Source organism: Pungitius pungitius, chromosome 16 (assembly GCF_949316345.1).
Source record: "Pungitius pungitius chromosome 16, fPunPun2.1, whole genome shotgun sequence".
Classification (NCBI taxonomy): Eukaryota; Metazoa; Chordata; class Actinopteri; order Perciformes; family Gasterosteidae; genus Pungitius; species Pungitius pungitius.
The window spans coordinates 2,495,772-2,522,461 of NC_084915.1; the positions used below are offsets into that span (position 1 = coordinate 2,495,772).

The 26,690-nt window shown below is 41.4% G+C and overlaps 1 protein-coding gene across 1 annotated transcript in view; it reads left to right on the plus strand.

The window, feature by feature from the left end:
- The first annotated feature begins 4,546 nt into the window (after nt 1–4,546).
- The window catches only part of opcml (opioid binding protein/cell adhesion molecule-like), a 163,756-nt gene continuing 141,612 nt past the window's right edge, over nt 4,547–26,690 (plus strand). The window contains exon 1 of the mRNA XM_037467560.2: nt 4,547–5,021. Within this exon, the coding sequence (XP_037323457.2) occupies nt 4,864–5,021 (158 nt within the window). The 5' untranslated portion in view covers nt 4,547–4,863. The remainder of the gene's footprint in view (nt 5,022–26,690) is intronic.

The window sequence follows — 26,690 nt, forward strand, 5'->3', positions numbered from 1 at the left end:
TGCTGTTAAACATAATTGTGTGCTAATCAATTAGTCAACTTCAATAATAAACAAAACAATAAAAATGCCTGTTTGGAAATTGTGAAGAGTTAAATAAAAAACACCCCATAAAAATACAAAGATAGTTGGGTGGTCAGTGAATGACTGAAATATATTTGTATGCGTGTGTTTGAGGGAGGGGTCCCAGAATGCCTTGCTTTTGCAGCAGTCTACTGTAATCGCACAATACAGTAGGTAACTGTTACATCAAAGTCTTACAGTGTGCTTTGGACCCGGCGTAACCATGGTTTAGACATTGGGCGGGTCTAAATGAAACTGCGGTCATGTGCACCGCATTTTTTTTTAAATGCACTTCTACTGCGGGCGTTACGGTAAAAGGGCTTTCAGCCTTAAAGGCACTAATCGCCCATCTATGAAGTATCAAATCCCAATCTTTGAACGGTCTTTAAACCAGATCTAAGATGGGCAACACTCTGCTTTCAATTGATCCTATTTCATGTCGATCTCCTCTATCACCCTATACAGTTACATAAAATACTACTGTGTAGTTTCTGAGAAAATTGAAGGTAAAGTTAGAACCTTTGCCATTATATTCGTCTTTTTTTCAATATTTGAACTGTCTTCAAATCAGATATAAGCCGGGTAACATTCACTTGATTCAAGTTGACCTCCTCTATTAACTAATAAAATATTACTGTGTACTTTGAGATAACTGATGGCAAGGTTAGTACTTTTGCCATTATATTCGTCTTTTCTCAATATTTGACCTCTCTTTAAATCAGATAGCAGCCGGGTAACACTCTTCTGACACATGATCCTATTTCATGTTGACCTCCTCTGTCACCCTGTAAAGTTACATAAAATATTACGGTGTACTTTTTGACAAAATTGAAGGTAAAGTCAGTAATATTGCCATTCTATTAGTCTTTTTTCAATATTTGATATATATATATATATATATATATTTTTCCCAATCTTAACCAATCAGATGCAGGATTTCATCTAGCTGTATTATTAGTACAATTAAAGTCCTACAATTTGTCTTTTAGTCAAGGTATAGTCTGAAGAAGTGTGTTTTTAGTGGCGGAACATGTAAAGACTCCTGGTGTCATCTGAAAGCTCATTTCACCATTTACAAGCCAGGAAAGCAAAGAGTCGTGATCTTGTCAATTGTGTTGCTCTCAATGAGGAAATAGGGAATGTTTTTGGATTCGACTCACAACTTTTCTGGGGTTTGATGAGTGCTCATCAAAAGTGGCCCACAGGTGGCTCACATTCTACAACCGGCTCCAACCCAGTTAACCTATAATCATTGACTTAACCAGATAAAACTGCGAGATGCTGAGCGCCAGCATTCCTGTCGGAAACTTAGGAGGGTACCACTTGTTAGATAGTTGGATTAGTCTATCACCACTATACTTAGATCTGACGACCAATTGGCACATCAGCCTGTCCAGGCATAGTTCACCATCTTCTGGGGTCCTATAGCACGAGCCAATGGTGGGCCCGATCCCAAAGGGCTGGGATCGCACCTCAGCCGGCACGCGTCAGCCTTCACTTTTATTGAGCTACAGGGTTTGGTTGCACCCTCTGACTCGCGTGCTAAACTCCTTTGGCTGGAGTTCGTTAATCAACGCCCTGGCGATACAACGAGGTTGGGTCGCTCTAAGGACTGTCTTCCCCGGAGAATCTTTGCACCGGGGGCAGGGTCGGCCGAGAAGCGGTGGCGGTACAGGGCCGCAGTGCCTTTTGACCTCTCAACGGCTTTACGCCCTGTTGAACTCTGTTCATAGTTCTTTTTAATTTTTCTTCATTGGCATGACGTTATTTTGGGGGTAAAACATATTTCATCCCATATTTGGGGAGCTTTTATCAACCATAAAATGTATGCGCCCACCCCCTAACTTGATTTTGGTTTGTTGCCTCAGGGCAACTTGTATATATTAAGTGAAATAAGTCAAAAAAGCAATGTAGGCATTTAGAAAGAAGTTCATTTTGAGGACATTAATCACAAATGGATCCAAACATAAATTCTAAAATATTAAACAAAGAAATGAAATTACCAACACTGTATGTGCAAAATCCACATACAAAACATGTAAACTTAAAGGGCTGGTTTGTGTCACATTGTATGGCATATACATTCGACTGGCCTACAATAAGCTGAAGAATATCTTAAAATACTGAAGGGGGGGACATGATATCATTAGAAATGTTATGCCAGGGCGAGCACAGAATGTATTGTGGGGTGTTCAACCTCTACTATGTCTGCATCCTCATCTTGATCCACAGTCTCCCTGTCACGTTATCCTAAGAAAGTACAAATATAAATGTCATATTCAAAATAAATGAATGACACACATTGTTCTACTGACTGACCCCTGATCTCCTAACTGTCTGGCAGGGATCCAATCTTTCTGACTCCTTTCAAGCTCATTTTCCTCATTGTCACTGTCCTCACTGTCAGATGGATCAGCCCTAACAGCTTGATTTTCAAACATTTCGCCCATTAAATATTCCTGTGTCCATTCCCATTCAATAGTTGGTACAACAAAAATATTGACTATGGTTAATGACCTAACTGCACAGTGTTGCCTTGTGGCAACTAACCAGTTAACTAACACCCAGTTTTAGTTAAGAAATAACAACAAATATACTTCTTTACATACTCATGCACACAAAAACATTTTCTTTAATGACTATATTTCATAGACCAGTTTAAAAGTTACTTTTGTCTCACAGATTCCGGGCATTGTGTCCCATCCAGCTTGGCAGCCATAACAGAATGTTATGTTTGGGCCCTCATTTGATTGGACGCAGACATGTCTGCTGACATTATATAAGGGGTTGAACGCAACCTTTTGGATGCAAACAGCCAATTAGGAGCAGGCCTCCCGTCAGGGCCTCTATCACCTTCTTGTGTTGTGCTGTACACGTATGTTTGGTTGCATGTTGTGATGGTTTTTAATGGTGTCTTAAAATCTGTATACTAACACAGAGCACCTTCTTGTGTTGTGCTGTACAGGGAATCTTCTGCTGTTTTGCTCCATGATATTTGGTAATCTTTCATCTACTTTGTCATTTCTTTTACTGTTTGGGTTTTTCTTGCTGTGTTTCGTCGACTTAAGTTTGTTTTCTTATAGTTATTGGTGTTTACTGTGGTACGGAGGTATTTTCTATCATTCCTGGGGTGCAAGTCCCCAGGTGGCGTTGTTGGTCTCTCTCCCTAACGCCCCGCCACATATACATTGTTTTAAATTAAAGGGTAGGTCAGTGAAAGGTCTGAAGGTTACAGTCTGCCATAGAGGTTTACGGTACTCGATCTGATGTGCAGGCTGATCGGTCCCACGTGGAACCGCATTTTGGCACTGGGCTCTTTCCTCTTCGCTTACCGCTACTGCGGGTAACCTTGTAAGTTTCCTTTCCTGCACTTAGTAACATGCTTCAATTCAGAGGGTTAGCTTGTCTGATCTGAGGTCAAAGTCAAATGAGGTGCAGCCGCAGAACTGCTGGAGCGATAGAGGAGGGTCCCACCCATGGACCCCCGCGGGAGCAACTTCTTTCGTAACCGGAACACGCATAACGCGGTCAGTACAAAAACAAAAGTCTACCGGCAGCTACATCCAACCGAGGTGGAATAATGGCCTGATAGAGGCCCCTGGATCGTACATCCTGTGGTCTGCACTGAAGGGGACAAAGGACCAACTGCACTGACTCTCTTAGTTCAAACTGTACAGTAAAAGGTTTATGGAAATATATATGGACATAGAGGGAAGGGAAATGACGAATAACATGTCATTCTTACCGATTTCACCTTTACTTTTCTCATAAGCTATACAGTCAAATTGTATGTACCTTTACATGTTAATAGAGGAGGTCAACTTGAAGTAGGATCAAGTGTCAAAATAATGTTACCCGGCTTATATCTGATTCAAAGATTGAAAAAAAGACGAATATAATGGCAAAAGTACTAACTTTACCTTCAGTTTTCTCAAAAAGTACACAGTAATATTTTATGTAAATGTACATGGTGATAGAGGAGGTCAACATGAAATAGGATCAAGTGTCAAGTGTTACCCGGCTGCTATCTGATTTAAAGACAGTTCAAAGATTGAAAAAAGACACTTCAAATGATCAGTGCATTTTTGGCTGTACAGCCCTTTTTACCGTAATACCTAACATAGAGGCGCATTTCATTTTGAAATGCGGTCCACATGACCGCAGTTAAATGAATAGCCTTCCCCAAGTGTGGTGTAACAGTGAGCGTGTTCTCCTCTCTGGTTGGTCATTTAATAAACTGTTTGTACTCAGCAAGTTCATGGCTTAGATGTCCTTTGTTACGGTCCCTAACGACAATAACTAAGGAGTCCGGGTTGGTCCGCTCTACACGCCATATCTGGATGTATTTAAACACCCACCAGAATAAATGAAGCAAACGCACGGGGGAGTAAAAGTGTTTACAGTTAATGATAAAATATTGCAGACCATATGGTCCTCATGGTGGAGGCAGTGATGTCACACACACACACACACACACACACACACACACACAGAGAGAGAGAGAGACCAGACTTGGCTGATGCATCTCTTCTTCAGCATCCATTTTACGGAATTTGGAAGCGAAGGACACACATTTCTCTCGCAAGCTCTTCTCTCCTTCTAAGGCAGTTTCCTCGAGCGAAAGCGAAGCTTTCATCGACAGTATTCCGTAACAATCCTGTTTACGTGGAGCGCGAGCAGGTCGTCCTCGTCTCCGGGAGGCGACACCGCATCTCGTTTGTGGCGATCCGCACCTCGAGACGCAAAAACGGAATATCCGACGGTTTCCAAGTTGCCCTGGAAGTTGCGCATTGACAGCACGAGATGGGGATCTGTGGCTATTTGTCGGTGCCGGGAAAATGCCTCGTCCTCCTCGGACTTAAATTGTTAATCCTTGTACCTGCAGGAGTTCCGGCCAGGAGCGGGGATTCAGTATTAAAGGACAACATCACCGTGAGACAGGGGGACAGCGCCGTGTTAAAGTAAGTCTCCTAACTGTGTGTTTTCACCACATCACTAATGGCATCTCCTCTCGATCTGCATGCGAGCTCGCCTTGTGTTCTGCAGCTCGCGTCGGTCGGACTGGTAGTTAATAAAGGTCACCTCTGATCTTCCATATGAATCGCAACCATAGAAGTACAGGCACTGCACGCGCGTCATGTGGAAGTTGCATAATGTGCGCATGTCGGTTTTCAGCCTCTCGTGCTCATTGCCCTTGAATGTTATTGATCCAGTTGCTTAAGTTCCCGCTGAGCTTAGCTACTCAAATTCGGCCTGGGAGGGGTTATGTACGTATTGATTTCATTGTGTGATACAAATGCAATTATGACTTTTAATGTCAGGGCTGATTGTCTTTCGTCACACTTCATGAAGACTGAACAGTGACTATTTTGAACAGATGTGGCATAAATGATAAATAACTATATTTTTTTCAATGAGATTCTCATACATATTCACACAAAAACAAACAAATATACAGCTATATTTTGTGTGTATATATATATGATCCATCAAGTCTTATAATCCTGCACCATATCCTCTGGAATTGTGTTTATTTTAAGATTTTCTCTGCTCTCACTGCGATAACTTTTATTGGTCTTGTCAAATTGAGCTGTATGCTTGCAGTAGTTCTTTGTATAAGAATAGACCAGGTGCGGTGCTCTTCCCACCCACATGCAAACACGCACACACACACAAGCATATATTTCCTTAGAAACAGACATCAACACCTATATACTTAGACTGTAATACACCTTAGTTACATCCACTGTTTAGCTGCCTAATTCAGTGCCGGGTGAAGACTGAGAGTCAATGCCAAAGCTGAAGAACCATATATCGTTTTGGGTTTCAATTGTAATAATCAAGGGTAAAGAGAATTGATGAAGAACTTAAAAGAACCAGCTTCACATTTAGCACATTTCAACAATGCAAAGAATCAATTTGCATTTGAAGTCAAGCCCAAATAAGGGTGAAGCCATGCTTTTCAAAAAATGCTGAACAGTAGCACACATATGGTGCTACAGATGCTAACACACTGCTAACTAAAAGCATGATTTACAAAAAGTTGCTCTCAAAACAAGAAATTTACCCGGATATAAATATGACTCCTTTGTAATAGAGTTACACTTTGTCCTCAATCTGTCAGTGCAGTTAACCGGCTTGGAGGCAGCTGAATATATGAGGTATTTAGACGTTTAATTGCACGGTTTTGTCACAATGAAGTTGCTGCTGGTGCGCAGGGTGAGGCCGGAACGGCGGCCAGGCCTCGGGCTCTCGGGGGGGCAACCGGTACGGTGGCCGGGCCTTGGGGTTTCGGGGGGCGACCAGTACGGCAGCAAGGGCGGTGGGCGGTGACCGGAGTCTGTTGTGCCGGGCAGCCAGCTGCACGCTGCGTGGACCCCCAAACGCCAGACGAGTTCCCAAAAATGGATTGTCCAGGAGAAACCCGGCTGAGTCCTTCGATGGTTGCGTCATTCTGCTTCATTAAAGAGCACTTGCCCTGCGTCTGAGTCCTCCTGAGGACTCAAACGCAGAGTTTCCAAAAAGGGCTCTTTAATCAAAACAAGAAGACAGACGTGTATAAACCACCACAAGCAACATAGACAATGAAGCGACAGGGGACAACAGGCAGACAGGGCTTAAATGAACTAGGGAGGTGCAGGTGATTGGACACAGGTGGAAACAATCAGGCAATCACAGGACAAGGCAGGAAGTGAAGCTAACCTAGGGACACAAGAGACATGAAACTACAAAATAAAACAGGAAGAAGAACCAAACCGTGACAGGTTTAATGACTGCTGACAAAAAGGGGCAGCTAAACAGGTTGCCATTGTACCATGGGTAGAAGAGATGAAAGACAATGCACACATGAACCACAGAGGGGGTGGAAAGTCTGTATCCTTGAGTTTAGTCCTTGCCATTCCTCCTCTATTCTGTGCAGCCTCCAAGAGCCAGGTGTGGGAGCCAGAAATGTGTGTGCTGGCCTCCACTAGTTTGTGAAAGTTGTTGAGTAGTCGTTCGGATCCACTGAAATCAGATATTTCACTCTCCACACTGTGTGGTAACAGGGAGTATTCCACCTCTTGCTCCTTTGTCACACCGATGCTGCGTTTTGTATGGTTGCACCTGGAGCTCTTTTGGCAGCTGTTCTTCTTTTCTCGCTTTAACCTATGCCTCGCACAATAGAGGAGTCTTCAAATAACTCATGGAGCAGCTATAACCCTGAGTTGAATCTTAAAAGCAGAGGTGTTAGTGAGTGTACTCATAAGTTGACAATGCAGTTGTGCTGCTCCTCAGTGTTTCCAATAAACTGCCCTAAAAGTAGATGAACTGCATCATTGCAGTTAGTAATCAAGGAAACCATGCCCGCTTTGAGCTTTTTCCCTAGCAGCAAGGGATGAACGGTGTTGAAACCCCAGCGGAGAAATATAAGAACGTCATTCTGATTCGTCTTTCCAGCTTCTGCGGGTGGAAGTGAGGCCCGTGGTGCTGGAATAGCATTGTCCTCATCTTTGACAACTAACTGGTACATGGCTGCAGCACCCCCGGAGCTGATGCTGTGAGCACCCCCTAGCTATCTTGTGTGGAGCCCCTCTAACTCTCCAGGCCCTTAAAAAGCACTGGGAGGGCACCTGGTTAGGTCGGCAGTCTGAGAGGTGTGCGGCTGTGGTGTTAACCTCTGATTTGATCAAAGCAATGAGAAAAGTATACAGGCCGGAATTGCAAGACGCTGTAATATTTTCAAACTCATTTCCAAAGCTATAAAATGTTAGGAACTTGCGTTTGCCACTCACAAATTGCTTTAATTAATGTTTTTGGCCATTAACTCTTGAAAGCTCTTGAAAGTCAGCATGTCATATTGTGCCTCTGAAAGTAAATTTCAAATCACCTGCGTTGAAAAAAAAATTAGCTTTAAACTTGTTAAGGGTTACTTTTAGGTCCACCAGTGTAATTCTGGCAATATGTTTAGATGGGTCGCGGACCTGTTTTTAGTCCGATGCATGGGGAAATAAAAAAATTAAAATAAAATTTAAAAAAATTGGCGCCGCAAAGAAAACCGCTAGCACCCCCCCGTCGACACCGCTAGCACCATCCCCCCCCCCCCCCGTTGACCGATCGATTTGGGTCGCGGCTTGTCATTAATCGGTGGATGGTGGGTCCCGGAGCCAGACCAGTTGAGAACCACTGGTTTAAATGAAAGATGTATTACATCGAAATTATTTCCTATTGCCTGTAATTTTCCTATGGTACTATTTTATTTCTACAGGGCTGGGATATTAAGACAGTCAAGGATAACACAAAGCAGAATCATTCTCACATAAAGAAAGCCACTGCCAATCGGAACTAGAGCAGATGTGAGAAGGAGAATAATCAGCATCATTCAGCATAGCTTTAAAAGCAATAATATCTTTTAATTTTGCAGAAATGCAGACCACTAGAAAAACTAAAATGCCTGTAATAACACATTACATAAGCATTAAGGTAATGCCAATTTTAAGCACACATACGTGGGCCGTGAAGTTTTATTTACAGAGGAATATAATTGATTTCAGTTGGCTGGAATGTTGATAGTTTGTTTATGTGCCAGTGGTAACCCAGATAGCAAAAGTACTCCACCAAGGAGGTATCATCCACCTGATCCGCCATGGAGGTATCATAAACTCAGGGGCGGTCTCCAGATGCACAGCAGGATTGATCTGGAACGAATCCGCGTCAACGGCTTAAATCCGTACCGAATGTCAAAATAAAGATCAGGTGCGGTCTGTAGCCAGCTTAAATCCGTACCGGATGTCGAAGATAAAGAGACCCCACCCATATTTGATTTGAACATGTTTATAAAGTGCTCATTTGACCAAAAATTGTTTCAAAGCAGATCCATTTCTTAAAAACAACCCCAGAAATAGCATTGAATATACATAATTAAGCCAAAAAAAAATATTATAAAGGTTGTTGAATATTAGCAGCACGCCTCCTGGAGGTACCCCATTTTGCTGCCAGGAATTTTATCATCTGTGGTGGCACTATGATTCTTTCTTTCAGCATCTGTAATCATATGAATCGCACCTTATAAAAGTGCCAACAAAAAGAGATATTATTTCCATACCGTATCACGAATGATCCTGCTGTTATACGTTTGCCAGTCAGGTCCAGGCTCCTCACAGCCCTGTCACCACTTCTTCCAACATCACCACTGAACATGCGGTCAAGCTCCATGTGACATGGTTTTGTGTCATATCCTTTGATGGTTGCCAGGGAACAGTTCTATTACCGTATTTTCGCGACTATAAGGCGCACTGGATTATAAAACGCACCTTCAATGAAACGCCGATTTTAGAACTATTTTCCTATATAGGGCGCACCGGATTATAAGGCGCATAGAATAGAAGATACTGCAGTAAAATGTTTGACTGGGGTTGCGTTATGCATCCACTAGATCGTGCTGTGCTAAATCAAACGTTATTAAGTGTTCACTCCCATGGTAACGTTGTTCAAACGTTAATGTGGATATTAACAATATCTCTGAAGCTCCAACTTTCGTTCTTGATTAATGAAAACATTCTTGGCAAATGCTTTCGTGCATCTTGCACCGAGAGGCAGCGCTGGAACAGACGGTGGCGCCTCGCGGCGGACCGTCAGCTCGATCCCGAGATCCAACTACGAGCTTTTTAACTACAGCAGCTTTAAAATACGCTGTTGGAGCTGGAATTACCGCGGCTGCTGGCACCAGACTTTCCCTCCAATGGATCCTCGTTAACCAGTATGGATCAACCAATTGATCCATCTATATGGCGCACCGGATTATAAGGCGCACTGTCGTTTTATGAGAAAATAGGTATAGTCGCGAAAATACGGTATATCCGATACTCAATAGATACTCAATAGAATGTTTTAAAACACACAATGCCATCAAACAGCGCATTATTACTGTGCTGGTGACTTACTAGCTTGTAGAAGGTGTTCCTTCTGCTGGTCTTCCAATATCCAGCTGTGGAGGTGATGGAGTACTTGTGAGAGGCCACTGTGTCACTGGTGGCTGGACAGCTTTCATTAAGATTTTTCTTCTCACTGTCGTGAGAGAACCCAAAGAAATGTCTATGAAGGGGGTTAGATAAAAGTTAATTTGTTATCATAAATAACACTGAATGATGGATGCTGTATTTTTTATTAAGGTAAAAGAACTGTAATAAAAATAATGAAAAATGTATATGCATTTACTCACACCGACTCTTTCATCCCTCTTATAATGAGTTCAACAGCAGTCACTGTCCATTTACCAGTTCTGTGGCACCACTGCTACGGTTTGGTTTCTGATGAGCTCAATAAAGTGGAACATCCTGAATAATTAAGGGAACAAAACTTTTTTTCATATCACGGTATTGCTTTTCTAAGTAAATACATTAATTCACTGACCCCGAAAACAACAGCGGCTACCCGCCAACTTGCTCACAACTGGCCGGCAAGTTAACTAATCTAATCTATTCGGATGTAGGTACTGTATTTACTTATGGCGTTATGGTGTACATCAGTCTTGTTCAGCGAAGGGGAGCATTTCCCATCTGTCTTTCGGTGCTGACTGTCCGCTAGCTCTTTTTTAGGAGAGTGGGGGCAGCACTTGGTTCATTTCTGAACTTTAACTTGGAGCAGGAGAGGTACTCCCGAGTTCTACTTGCAGGCGAACAACTTGTACCCATCGTCACCACCATAGTAACGTTTAAATATGCAGATATATTTGTTTGCTGGTCACGCAACATATTTTTCTCTCCCAGCTGGTGGAAGTGCGCACACGTCTCGCGCGCATTGGGGCGGAACTACGCCATGAGCGATACTGAGCGCAAAGGAGAGTTGTAAACCCAACCATTTAGAGACAGGAATGTCTGGTACGCGTCTCCTCATACGGACATATGCGAACACGCATTTTAAATTCCACACTTTTTCAGGGGGTGGGGGAGCCCCGCTGTTATAATGGTAGGAGAAACACTGAATTGAAAGATAGGGATAAACAAATACACATTATTTACAATATTTGGCTTTTTTAAGGTCACACCAACAATATTGGTGTATAAATTTGGTCACGGAATCAACCCGGTGATTGAGATGTTTTGGTAACCCTTCATGCTGCTGGTAGCTTCCCTCAATGACTTGTCTGTGCAGTGAGAAGCAATATACTGTATAATACTAATTGTGTCCATCTGCTCTATAGACGCCATGAGATTAAATATAATCTTTGAGATCACCATGTTTATTTTATTATTATTATTTTATTTAAATATATGTGAATCATGTGTATTTGTACCTTAAGCAGCCACTGAGCGAATTATATTTTACGGTAGTGAAAACAATCTTTTTTCAGCCTGCTTTCAGATTTTGTGTAAAAGACTTTCTGCAAAAGTCCAGCAAACGGTTTGGCTGACGGTGGGGGGTATACTAGTTGGTCTGCTGGTGCTCTCTCATGGACGTATTCGTGCATGTCACAGTGCCACTGTTATAATGGTAGGGTAAACACTTAATTTCTCATTTCATGGGTAATTTGGGATTTTTTTGAGGTGATGCATGTGCTTTTGAAGAAAAGCAAAAAAACAATGCATTCCAGTACCGGTTTTGATAACCATGGCAACAGCAGGAGCTTCGGATCATTGCGGTCAACCTCAGCAATCAGACACAGAACAGAAGACCACAGGGTGTGAATCCATTTTGGTCTCTAACCATCGTCCTTGCAAAATCCCCCACTCCCAAACCGCATTTTTTCCCTCTTCCCATCTCCCAGTTTTTAGGCCGTTTTACTGCTGCTGTGCCAGAAGAGGCCTGGAAACATGGACCGAAGGTCACTGCTACTGGTTGCACTGATCTGCCACTGACAGGCCCTTTGTAATCCGCCTCCCTGTGCCCCCCCCCCCCCCCCCCCCCCCCCCCAGGTGGACAGATTAGCACCAGAGGTGGTTGGGGTAATGTGTGTCTGACCTTCACTTAGCCTTGGAAGCTGGGGTGTGGAGAGCCCGCTGATGACGGCACCGTCCGAGTAAAAGTGCAGTCACACTAGAATTGACAGCCATGTTTGAGAAGGTGTGAGTAGGTTAAATTGCTTCCTGTGCCAAGATAACTATTTCTGCCAGTGGGAAATGGAAGTCATAGTGATGGTGTAGCACTTCTTTTCTTAGGACGTCTTTATGCCGCTCTGTGTAGAGCTATTTCAACCAGTGGGTATGTGTTAAGACAGCAAATCCAGGATGAGAACCTTCTTTTATTGTCAGCCTAACACTAGCTGAGATGCACATGCTAGGGGATGCATTTGAAAGAGCCATTCATTGACTGTTTACATTACAAGCAAATGTGGCAGGTGACGCAGGTCTGGTTTAATGTCGAAACAGAATTCTGATTTCCTTTTCACTTCCCAGGAAACTCTCATACCCGGTTACAAATCTGATTACTGGCTATAGGACTGCTGTTAGAATGGTCATAATGGAGGTGATGCAAGTTTTTTTTAATTTGTTGACACAATTTAAAAAAAGAAAATGATTGATATACAGTATACACTCACCTAAAGGATTATTAGGAACATCTGTTTAATTTCTCATTAATGCAATTATCTACTCAACTAATCACATCGCAGTTGCTTCAATGCATTTAGGGGTGTGGTCCTGGTCAAGACAATCTCCTGAACTCCAAACTGAACTGTCAGAATGGGAAAGAGAGGTGATTCAAGCAATTTTGAGCGTGGCATATGGTTCCAGATGGGCCGGTCTGAGTATTTCACAATCTCCTCAGTTACTGGGATTTTCACGCACAACCATTGATAGGGTAGAATGGTGTGAAAAGGGAAAAACATTCAGAATGCGTCTGTTCTGTGGGCGAAAATGCCTTGTTGATGCTAGAGGTCAGAGGAGAATGGGCTAACTGATTCAAGCAGAAGAATCAGAAGAGCAACTCTGACTGAAAATAACTCGTTACAACCGAGGTGTGCAGAAAAGCATTTGTGAAGCCACAGCACGCAAAACCTTGAGGCGGATGGGCTACAACAGAAGACCCCACCGGGTACCACTCATCTCCACTACAAATAGGAAAAAGAGGCTACAATTTGCAAGAGCTCACCAAAACACAGTTGAAGACTGGAAAAATGTTGCCTGGTCTGATGAGTCTCAATTTCTGATGAGACATTCAGATGGTAGAGTCAGTGTAAAGAATGAGAACATGGATCCATCATGCCTTGTTACCACTATGCAGGCTGCCGGTGGTGGTGTAATGGTGTGGGGGATGTTTTCTTGGCACACTTTAGACCCCTTAGTGCCAATTGGGCATCCATCAACTGCAAGATGCTATCCAATCAAAATAATGCTTTCAGCACCTTGTGGAATCAATGCCTCGTAGAATTGAGGCAGTTCTAAAGTCCAAAGGGGGTCAAACACAGTATTAGTATGGTGTTCCTAATAATCCTTTAAGTGAGTCAGGAGATTCTGATGTACCATTAAAAATTAAAGCCTCTCAGAATACTATAGATGAATCAATTTCCTTCCATATCTCAATCACCAGACTACATTTGGTCATTTTCAAATTAGGTTTAAAAGGAAACAATCAATACTGTCCCGACCATTCCACTTCAGGTTGATAGTACACATCCCCAAGGTGACACTTATGGATAACCAGGACATTCTGATGTTCCATCCCAAAATAAAAGCCTCTCAAAAAACCATACATGACCCAAACATTTTTAAAAGGTGTTTTTTTTTTTTATTGCGCCCTACGCACATAGTTTAATATTTCTTCCGGCAAGAGCACACTGCGTGGATTTGAAAAGAATCGGGTTTAATCCCTAATCTTCAACAATTATGAAAAAATTAGGGTGTGTTCAGTGGTTCAATCTTTACACAATTTTGGTGAGGGCAGGCCAAGCCATTTGGAAGTTATAAATCTTGCCAGATTAAGCCACACCCCTTGCTTCATTTACCGTAATATCTCCTTAAAACCATAAGACAGGTTAGAAAGTCATATGGATATAGAAAAAATCATATGGATGTTTAAAGGGTGAGAAGTTCATGCTATATGAGAAATATGGAGCAGATAAGAAGAAAAGGATTGAATTCTAAACATTGCTGAAACAACAGAAATTGGAAATACTGGAATGAATTTAACAATTGTTGAAAATACAGAAATGAGATAAGCTGAAATGAACTTGAAAGAATTGCAAAATAACAGAAATGGGAGAAGCTTCTATGAATTTGAAAACACAGAAATAATAAAAGCTGAAATTAATTTAAACGTTGCTGAAAGAATAGAAATAGGAAAAGCTAAAAAATTAAAAAAAAGAATATTGTAGTAATATATGGTTTAGTACTAGTTATAGTTGTAATTTTGGAACTAGCAGTATAAGAAGTAAGTACTAGTTGTACTAGTATTTGAAAGCAATTGTGTACCTATGGTTGAGGTACAGATAATCATTGAGGCTTTTATTTTGAAATAATGGAATTGGGTGAGGGGGGGGTTGGGAGAGAGAATGTTTTTAATTCAAACTAAATGAACTTGGTAAATGGACTTGTACAGCGCTTTTCTAGTCTTCTGACCACACAAAGCGCTTTAATACTACATGACATCTCTCACCCATTAATACACTAATGACAGGACCTACCATACACAGTGGCACCTGCCCATGTGCACAGAACAAACAAGACAGGAGAAGATCCTGGCAACAGATCAAGATAAAATATAAAACCATTTTGCATGGTTGGTGAGTGCCTCAAAAGTTTGCAAATGGTGTAGAAATTTACTGAGAGCTTCGTGCTGGTCACATCAAAAACACCCCTGGATACTTCCGGTTAAGTTAACCGTCATGTGTTGATGATTGTCACAGTGCTTATTATCAGATGGACCTTCTTTTGGTCTGCGAGAAAGGTTCTTAATAGTATATTAAGTTGACGCTTTGTTGCGTAAAAGAATCAACTGACGTGTCTGCAGCTCAATGACAACACCGAAGGAACAACGTCACGCCCCCGGTTTAAGTCTCTAGCAGACAGGCACCCTGTCCGAAAAGGCCAGGTCTCGTACGGAGGCGGTGGGCGAAGAGAGACGTGGTGCTTGGCGTGTAGCCTCTTTAGAAACCGCCATACTTCGTTATCTAGCTAGCACTGATCTTTGCATACGGCTTGTTGGCGCTCTCCCAAGTTACTGCTCGTCCCGGGTCTCGATCCCAACTCACGACATGCACGTTTCCATATGTACCGTTAGCTAACCACTGTTAAACCTACACGTCCCTGCTCAGTGGATGACTTCTGAGCTACAGTCTTTATGGCCATCGAACACTTAGCTAGCACTCACAAACGAACCAGCTGGTCACTAACTAGCTCACAGTGCGGACAGTGATTTACACAGAATCCACACCTCAAACAAATGCTTTCTGGAGCAAAACTATTTGGTGTAGCCAGAAAATAATGGGATTTTGAGAGACACAAGACTCTACCGAACGCATGAGTGTAGTTTTCATGTCTCTATGTGTTGCTGCTCAACTAGTAGTTCAAAGTAGTAGTACAAAAAATGTACCTTCTGGGTTTTTTTTTTTAATGTCAGCAGATTTGTAATGAAGCTTATGGGGCTCGGGGCAGACTTTGTCTCACTATCGGGCCTCACGCAAAAAGTAAATAACTGGGATTCCAAACTCATACGAGTCCGAACGGCACAAGTACGGCATCGTTTAAAAACGAATTACCGGATTCTGAGACGGCTCTCACTCTAAATTCTGGGACATTCTGGAAAACTCCACTTTAACTTCCAAACGGACCCAAAAACTAATGAAACATAATTAGTGATTATGAAAAAAGTATAATAGATAACAATTTCATAAAAGAACAGCTGGTTGATAAGACTTGTATCAACATTTTAGAGTTTAAATGGTGTCTTTAGCTGAAAGATTGGACAAGCTGAAAGTCAATGCATCAATGCATTCCAACTAATAAAGATTTGAAGAACAATACTTGGAATGCATAAGCACAAGCACTGCATCGTTTTTAATCCAGAAATGAAGCCTAAAAAGTGAATATTGTGGCCGTAAGGAAAAAAGTGCTATTTTTTATTTACTGGATTCTGACTTTGCTCACACTCTAGGTTTCCGGAACAATCCAAAGCTGCCCTCTAGCTCTCCACATAGAAAAACATGTAAAACTCAGACACGGACCCAAATGAAACATAACTAGTGATTATGAAAAAAGTAGAATAGACATCAACAAGCTGTTTTTTTATAAAATTCTTAAGACTTGTGTCAACGGTGTCTCTAGCTGAAGAAAAAGTTGAAGAAGTTTGAAAACATATTTTAATTAATAAAAAAAACACTTTTGAACGGTTTAAATAGCTGAAAGTGTGAAGGAGTTGAAAGGGGGCACGGAAGAAATAGAATAAGTTGAATAAATATTGAAAGAACAATACTTGCATAACTGCATTCCAACAATAACAGTTTAGCGGAGTAAGTTATCTTGAGTATGGATGGTGTGGAAACCACACATACTGGACTCACACTGTTCCCCCCTTCTTTTAGCACACTTGTTGCTGGACCTTGGCCATGTGGGACTTACCCTGGTCATCATCTCAGCCTCTCACTTAATGAGCTACCATCTGAGTCGATGCACTCTTGGTGGGCATTAAAGCAGCTCTTAAGATCCCATGGTTCCGTTCTCATCGTCCACTCCACTCGAGATTTCATATCAGAAATGGGACATCTCTGACTATCTGTCGGCACAAAGTACTGACCTCCTGTGAGCAGACAAATCATTTCCTAATTTTTCCGCCGCTCTTATGGACCAGGATCCCAGCCGCTGGTCTTCTAACCAAACAGATCCCCCTAATAAAGGAATATGCCTCCCATTGATTCTGTTCCCAGGCTAATGCCGCTTCAAGGATAGTGCAGACGAGCTATACTTAGAATAATTGATACGTTGGACGTAATATCGCTCTTATCATATTGTGTTTTAACAGCTCTGTAAAGGGATTGTGATAAAGAGATTTAACTAATTTTGACACGGAGCAATTTCAACTGAACAAAAAATCTGAAGCATTGGCAGCAGCATGCAGTAAATATGTCTGTCAAAGGGACCTTGCATGCCAGCCTTAGCTTACGAGCTGATCACAGTGTGAGCAAACTTTTTCTTCTTTGGATATCTTGATATATTAAGCGAGGCCAAGTCATCTTTTTTAGCATGTGGTTTGTTAGATATATTTGTTGGCCTTCTGATACGGAGAGAATACTGAGAAACTGATATCTGTCAAATGTTCATACCTCACAGGAAACACAGCATGCCGATCCAATATGTTGTTTTAAGGTACACTGTAGTTGTGGTGTTGCATTTCTAGGCATTAGTGCCTGTGATTTACTATTGCAACCAGATTTCACTGTTTGAGGGCCAGGAAGGGGGAAGGGAATTAATCTCAGTCTGCCAGCTGATGGTGCTCATTATTCTCTGCTGTTAATCACATTTAGGAGTCATGTTCTGAAATTTGTTGTAAAATATTAAATAATATTAGTTGAACTTAATGGAAGTTTTACTACATCATTACATTTTTTTTGTTTAATGCTAAAAGAGTTGTTTTTGCAAAAATTAAATCTCTTGCCTAATGTGAATAGATAGTGGTTTCTGGGCAATTTAGATCAACACTTAGTATATATTGAGTTCTTAAAATGCTATTATCTTCATCCAAAAACCACAACAACAATGTTTGAATCAGGGCTGTGCAGTACCGCTTAAGATTTGAATTTTATACGTGCCGTCTACCTGTGTTATGCCCTAACAACTGACGTTGCTCTTGGACATGCAGCAGAATTTATTTTACACCGCATCCCGGAGCGTGCAAGGCTACTTGTCTTATGTGTGTTGACATTGAATCGTGGTTACAACATTAATGAATAACCAAGATGATAACCATGGTTTAGACATTGGGGGTGTCCAAATGAATACCCTTCCCCATATATATATATATTTTTAAGTGGGTATTGAACTGGTGTGGGCAGGTGTGGTGTCACAGTGAGCGTGTTCTTCTGTCTGGTTGGGCATTTGATAAACTGTTTGTACATAGTACGTTCCTTTGTTAAAGTCCCCGAGGAGTCCTTGTCGGTCCGCTCCACCCACCTTATCTCGTCGGCGAGTGTCCACTGTTCCTTGTGCACTTTGACGGCGGCAGAATGTGAACACCAACCAGGATGAATGAAGCAAACTCACGGGGGAAGTAAAAGGGTTTACAGTTAATGATAAAACTGTTTTTGGATCACTGTTACATCGTTGCACCAGCTGGTGTTAGAGTTAGTAGAAACAGAGCTCCGTGTCGCGGTCCACTCATTTACCGGGATACCTTTAGAATCTTTCTAAATACTGTGATATGAATTTTTGGCCATTGTTGGGATTTTCAATCCCTCCAAGTTGGTTGATGTGAAGAATCCAACACGTCAATAAATTAAAATTAAAGTTAAAAAATAACATTTATTTAGAAGAGAAAAAGATACATTTGAGCAATTCAGCAAACCTGTGGTAACATTACCACCACTGCAATAATAATATTTCCATCCGGAGAGACTTGTTGAAGTTTGAACACTGCTTTATTATAACATGTAGAGATGAGCGAGTACAGCATTATCTGTATCTGTATCTGTTGAACCATATGAATTATCTGTATCCGTATCTGTTTTGGATTGGGCGGGGCCTAACCCGAACATGGGCGGGGCTTAACCCGGAAGTATGACGGATTTAACCCGTAAGTTGTCGGGTTGTCTTGAAATGGGCGGGGCTTTAACCGTTATGCTCTTTTTTAAGCATGCAATTGACCCTTTGCAGGGAGCTTGATTAACAGGTGATATGACCAATCATACATGAACTTGAAAAACAGTGCAGTGTACTGATGCATTTCTGCGGTTAAAACAGCATTACTTCTTAATACTTATGTTCATTTATGTTTATCACTCATTATTCTGTATCACTGATGATCATGAGAGAGAGAGGGGTAGTGTGTGTGTGGCTTAATTTGTAATATTAATATTTAGTTATTTAACACAACTAGTCAACGTCAGACACTGAGTGCGTGAAGAGAGCCAGCAGACGGTAAAAATACTCTAATGACCGGCAGAGAGAGAGGAAGGGAGAGGGAGTAGGTCAGTGCGTGAAGTAAAAAAAAAAAAACTGGTTAGAGCCGACTGAAAAAAGACAGGCAGAGACGCGAGTCGCATTCTTAAGCACCACATCTTAACAAGCCCCACGTTTACCTGAACTCTACTAGTTAAGAACAACAAACCCGAAGTAAAAAAATAAACCTGAAGCCGAAGAAATCTTTTAAATTTACCCGCGAACCTGCTGACTGAGGGAGGGAGAGAGGAGTTCTGTGTATGAGTGAGCCGAGCGGGACACAACAACACAATAAACAGTATGTGTGTAGGGGAGGGGCGCTGTGACTACCAGCCAATCACAGAACGCAGACACAGACAGCTACCCAATGAGGACTTTTATTCAATCCGAGCACAGACATTGACTCGTATTACTCGTATAATACTCGTACTCGGCAAAAGTGCTTATGCTTTAAAAGGCTGGGATGCTGAGCCGAGCTATATCCCCCCCCTTCGGGAGTCCAGACACTGGTGATGGTGGAAGAGAATAAGTTGCTCCAATATGCTGATGTGTCAGTTACTGCTGTATATTGGAGGTGTCAGGGGTGGTGGCACGTCGCCTTTGGTGCGCGCTGAAATGACAACTGACAGCAGAGAGAGAGAAAAGTCTTTTAACGTTTGCCAGCACTGATGCAATTGGTTTACGGTAACATCACCCACATCTGGTTGGCTGGTACTACCTGACCCCGCCCCTAATCAGCTGGCCGTGTGCCCCCATGGAGAGAGGAAGCCTACCGGGAATGGCAACACCTGTCCAGTCTTCCTGACTGAATTTTCGCCTAAGCTTCATTAAGTTTCACTGTAATGACAAAAAGTATCAGATTTAATATCAACATCAAAACTTGTATTATTTTGGTTTCACCCATCTCAATTAATCTCCTGAAAACAAGATCCTGAAACTTAATACCAAGTACAACAGGGATCTTGCTCCTCGAATCTTAAAATTAAACCTTTTCTTACACATTGGACTCAAGGAACCATTGTTTTTATGAGGAAATGGTATACATCATGGTGAAATTGTTCCCAAGCCTTAAAATGATTTAGTATTAAGTGATTCTCCTGTTTTAATGCAATGATTTTGTCATATCTTTATATACACATACGTTAAACAGTGGGTTTGTGTCAAGACAACTATTTTTGGGATTGTCATGTCAATTTGTATAGTAGAGGGGTATGCGACATTACTTTTCACCTCAATATATATTTTCAAATGTTGTTTTTGACATGAGTAATTCTTTACACGTCAACGTTGTTTTATTACAGCTTATAACCAAAAAGTAATGTTCTCAAATGATTTGTATTTCTTAGTTCTATCATAATAATGAATCATCTTTTGTTAGTAGTGAAATTATGGTGATGGGGGATATATCAGGAGGCTTTTGGAAATTTAATGACAGAATGATGCACAAATTATATAATAAGCACCGTTTGGAAGAATTAAGACCAGAGGATATTTTGAAAAGGAATGCACCCTTGAATTGAGACACTTTTCTCCTGGATGATGATACCTCTGGTTTTAAACTTATAGTAGCCGTGTTATACCTCTGCCAACCAACAGGTACTAATGCATCTCAGTCTGATTAACCATTCTAGATTCATCATGAATCAATAATCATCAATAATATGCACATTCATCTGACAGGATCTGGTTAATATCCCTGCCAGGCTACATCTCAAGCTTCAATTGTCAGGGTTCGGGATGGAACCCAAAAGCAGACCGAAACTCAGAATGATGGTCACAAAAAGGTATTTATTAAAAGATAAGGTGAGGAGTGAGGAGGCCAGCTGGTCGTGACCGGAGAGTACCTCAACTAAAAACACTGACAAGTTGTAAATCAGCTTATTTGTTGAAATTGTGTCAGGGAGGTGGCGGCTGAGGAGGAGGACTAGGATGCAGAGTGAGAGTTCAGCTGACAATTCTTTTTAAAAAAGTTCAAAATCACTCGTAGCGAGGACACAAGGGAATCGATCAAAATCAAAAAGGCAAAAACTCTAAATCACTTGTAGCGAGGACACAAGGGAATCGATCAAAATCAAAAAGGCAAAAACTCAAAATCACTCTAACGAGGAAATATAGCAGGAAAAAATGACAGGACAATCTCCACCGGACTAGATTCTTGACGTGGGGCTGGTGTGCAGGGTAACATGACAAGACACACTGACACAGGACAAGGGGCGACGCAGACTATAAGTACACATGAGGGAGGTGTGGGAACAGGTGGACACAATCAGGAATCAGGGGAGACAATCAGACTGGTGACACATGAGGAAGGGCAAGGGACCTGAAAGTTAGTTTCCAAAATAAAACAGGAAGTCAAAAAACAACCATGGAGACAGGACAAAAACGCAACTTCACATACAGGTGTGACAAATTAAACTTTCTTGTTTCTTGTTTTTCTGAGTTTGTATGCCTATGGTTGAAATGCACTTGTTTTAAGTCGCTTTGGATAAAAGTGTCATGTAGTGTAATGTAATTAATGTAATGTAGGTAATTCTATGGGTAGAACAAAACAGAGTCAAAAACAGTAAATACAGACAACTAAAATGCTGAATTCAAGGCTTTAGAACATTATCAACAAGCCAATGGCTGACAGTTTATTTGTCAGACATTTATTAATGAATCTCTAATCTAATTAGACTCGAATTAAATCATAATAATAATAGCACTGGTTACAGAGTATTTAAAGGAATAGATACTAATGGTGATGGGAAGTTTGGATAATTTTACTGACTCTGTTCTTTGAATCTCAAACAATTAAATTAACAAAGAGGGGGGGGGTCTCCTGCATTAAAAAATTGTATCATGACAGTTTGGATGATTTGAAATCGTCATTTATTATCACGGCAAACAATTATGCTAACAGTAAGTACAAAAAAGTTTAAATAACCTGTAATTATTACTTTTGAACGAATATCATTCACGCCTTTCTAAAACAGCGGTCAACGTTTCCTCTACTAAACCAAAGCAGGTCATGTGAAACAAGGATCCAAAAGACTCGTACAAAGACCAAGTCGGGAAATGAACAAATCATTTCCTCTAGCTAACAGTACTGAGCCTAGGAGGTCATGTGAAAAATGATCCAAAGAAAACCCACTCGAGAAATGAACGAATCACTTCTGTTTCCTTAACTGAGCCTATGCAACAGTCCCAATGCACGGCCACAAGAAAATTAACGAATCTCTCTTTGAGCGGATTCGAGTCATTCATGAACAACACATCACTACGTACTAAACAAAAAAACTAATCCATCGCTCTTCTACCTGCAATATTATATTTGTTCTGCTCAAGCACAATTGGACCATATATACAAAATCCACTGAGCATGCAGCTAAAACCCCTGAAGTATATGAATCACCTTGTTTAACAGATAATTATGAAGACAAAGCAGCAAATGCCTTTCTGATGTGCGTGCACCTTAAAGCCTTTCTGATGTGCGTGCACCTTAAAGACTAAGTCTTACGCACAGGCCTCCAGGGGACACATCTAAAGCCTGAGCCCTTTTAACGAAATGACTCACACTGTTCAGTTGTTCCCAATATATCTTCTTCCTTTTAAGTTCTCTATTGACAGATACACTGCTGTTTTTAATTGCATGTTGCGGTCAGGTACACAACCCCTGGATCCAATTATCCTGTAACTTCACTTCATCCTGCTCAACCTTCCAGCAGGTTTCTTAAACCGCTTTTTGGGTGTTTGGAGGCTACTTCTCCCCAGAGCTGATTCATGATGCTGATGATGAGCAACAAAAACTCTCCAACCAAACACATTGAGATAACAGATAACCCCCATTGACGGATGTTATTCAGTGAAACAAATCTGAGCACAATTTGTAGGTAATGTTCCATTTTTACTGTAATTGACAGGTGTGGAAGTGGGGAAAATAATATTGGATATCACACTGCGGACAGACTATAATAGGTGGCTCCTGAAGCGACTTACTGTTGCCAGGTGTCTTTAAGCCAGAGCTAGCCCAGAGAACAACTAGAAAAAAATCAAATCAGACACTAATTCTGCCTGTCTTCACTACGCAGGCACACAGCAAGAGAATTGCAACTCATGTTTTGTTTCACCACTATGAAGGAAGTTTTAGCGCTTGTTCATATCTGCATTAAAAAATGAAAAAGTGTGATATTAATAGCTACAGCTATTCCGAGTGTAGGGATTCAAATTCAAATTAAATGTCAAAGAGACATTTTAGTTTATTCATCTGCTACCAAGGGTGTAACCATGGTTTAGACCAGTGTTTCTCAACTTGTCTGGCTCCGGGACCCACCTTTACCCCTTAATGACAAGCCGCGACCCAATTCGATCGGTCAACGGGGGGGTGCTTCCGCGTTCGCTAGCGGTGTCGACGGGGGGGGGGTGCTTCCGCGTTCTAATTGCCGCGCTGACGGAAAACGTGGACGGACGAGCCGGACAAAACTCCGCTGCATTACAAAAAGTCCCTTCAAAATAAAATCACAGGATGACTTTTTTTTATTTTATTTTTATTTTCCCATGCAAAGGCCCGCGACCCACTAGACCCAGTTGAGAAACACTGGTTTAGACATTGGGGAGGTCCGAATGAATACCTTTTCTAATATATATTTTTTTAAAGCAGGTTTTGGGCTTTGTTAAAGTCCCCAAGGACAATAACTAAGGAGTCCGGGTTAGTCCGCTCCACACGCCATATCTGGTCGGTGAGTGTCCGCTATACCTCCTGAAGGTTGACCGCCGGCGGCATGTAAACACCGAGCAGGATGAATGAAGCGAACTCATGGGGAGTAAAGGGGTTTACAGTAAATGATAAACGATGCCACTTCAGGAATCAGTGTTGTTGGATCACTGTTACATCGTTGCACCGGCTGCTGTTGGCCCTGATGTATTTCATTGCAGTGTGACTGTATCACTGGCATTACAGTTAATCAATCAAGAGTTTTTACAATAATTCTTAAGAGCATTGTTTGTCTGAGCACATGAACATCCCAGCAGCAATCAATCTTAAGAACTATGGTTGGCTTTGAAAAAATCTTTGGTAAATTAGGTTTCCTTGGTAACAACAGAAGCACAATTTTGGAATATTGGACAGTGAACAATATTGATTGACCATCCAATTTTTGTAACTGGTCAATCAGTAAAGTAAAAAGTTAAGCAGGGCTGCTATACCAACCCTGCTTTACTGTCAATGTGATCCTTTAATTTCCTATGTACAAACATTCTATAAACCCTGTACCACTTTTCCTTGATTATTTGAATTTTTTCATTTGTGTTTCATTCAATAAATTTCAAACCAGGAAATGCAGAAGGGGACCCTGCCTTTCAAGAGCTACTTAAATGTATTAGTTAATCTCTCATCGCTCTCAGAAAATTCAGAAGGGATACACATGTGTATGTATATATATATATATATATACACTAGAGCTGTCAAATGATTAAAAATTTTAATCAAATTAATAGAGCTGTCAAATGATTAAAAATTTTAATCAAATTAATCAGAATTTTCAGTGGATTAATCAGGATTAATCACTATTTGCAATTACACCTGAATCCTAACCCATTTTTTCTTTCTTAAATGCATACCAAAGATAAATAACTAGACACAGATACATAATTATCATCATTATTATTTTTTAAATAAATACATGTTATTGATATTTGACTTTAATTCATTCCAGAAAATAATCAAAGCAATGTTATTTGATAAGTTACAGACTGATTTACCTGCATGGCTCTAGTTATTATCTATTGTTACGTCTCTCACTATTTGTCTAGGGGGTTCCATGAGGGATGTAACAAAACAAAAAAGGTATTAACATGGAGAAATCACCTTCTCCTCTATTCCCAGCTCTGACCACACTTTACACTCACCCTCAAAAGCATGACACGACACCCTTAAAGTTTTAACGCTGTCACAAAAGGGAAACAGACCGAATGCAAGTTCTCATAGTTTTATTAATGGGTTTAATAAAACTTTAGGGTAAGACGGATCAGCTCATAACAAAAGGGAAAACAAACAAATGGTAACCAAATCGTCAGGAGAGGGCCAGGCCAAAATAACAAACAAAACAAGGCTTCCTAAAGATTAAGACGAGCTACCTTCCCTTACAAACAAAAGGGTAAAACAAAAGACAGTCATCTTACCTCTCTCCCTGACTAACAGAAAAAGAAGAGAAAAGTTTAGTGAGGTGAACCGCCAAACAAAATGGCACCTAACTCCCTACACCGTTTACACCGTTGGTGGTGAGACAAACTCCACAGACAGGTCTCTACTATGAACACACGCTGTGATAGCTCGCGGGGGAAGAATCCGGCCTCCACCTGGTTTCCTTGCTCCCTTATACCCACTGCCAGGCTCCAGCTAATGGACATCAGCTGGGGATCGTTTGAGGGCTGCATGGCAGAGAGAGAGAAAGACAGGAGGAGGGGAGAAAACATCACCAGCAAATGCACAATCACTATTACGTCAGGGGACGTAGCAAAGGGTCTCGAGCCTCTGCAGTTTATCCCACTCTGCTGCGGTTGGCAAAATGAGTTTGTGCTCCTGATGGTCCAGGGCTGCGATGACCAGACATGTCAACCCTCCCGATATTTCCGGGAGACTCCAGAATTTCAAAGCCCCTCCCAAAAATCTCCCGGACTGACCTTTCTCCCGAATTTCTCCCGATTTCGACCCGAACAACAATATTGCTACACCATCCGTCACTGGGCGCGCCGTTTCAGACCGAACAATAATAAAGGTTACACCTTGAAGTCGAGCGGCAATTAGAACGGAAAAAGATGAGACTGGCGCTGCAAAGAAAACCGCAAGCACCCCCCCCCCCCCCCCCACCCCCCCCGTCGATCGCCAGCCCCCCTGTTGACCGCTAGCACCCGCACCCCCCCGGTCCTTTTGAATTGGCAAGTATGGCGATGACGGCCTCTTTATTTCTGCTCACGCGCTTGACCATTTCCAGCGTCGAATTCCAACGTGTTCCAACGGAACATTTTGCCTACAGGTGGCAGTAATGTGTTGTATAGGATGAAGTGCATTCCCTAAAGGAAGAGGTACTTTCCTGACCTGAATAACAAACAACTAATTAACGTCGTTAACTCGCTATTTTTGACAGCCCTAATATATACACATTATTTTGGCATAGAGTTTCAAGTATTGAAACTTGATCACATCACTTTGAACAGATACAGTGACTGACTGATGAGACAATGAGATACTGGTTTGGAGGCTTCCTAATCTCACAGCAGATGAATTGAACGCAAACAATTCATGTCAATATTTTTAGCACCATATCACATGCAACAGTTCAGATTTCAGAAAAAAAGATGATGATTTCAGAATATATACTAAAAACCGGGTGTATTTGTGTGTGTGGCATGGGGAAAAGAGGGAAGCAAAATCACAATAAATAGTCTGAGGAAGAAGCAATTTACCCTCCAGGATGTCGCTGTATTTCACTGAAGTATTTCAGGATGTAGTCCTTAACATACAATAAAACAATATTTTTTAGAAAAGATAGTACGCACTTGAGTTGATATTCCATTGATATTGATTTTCTT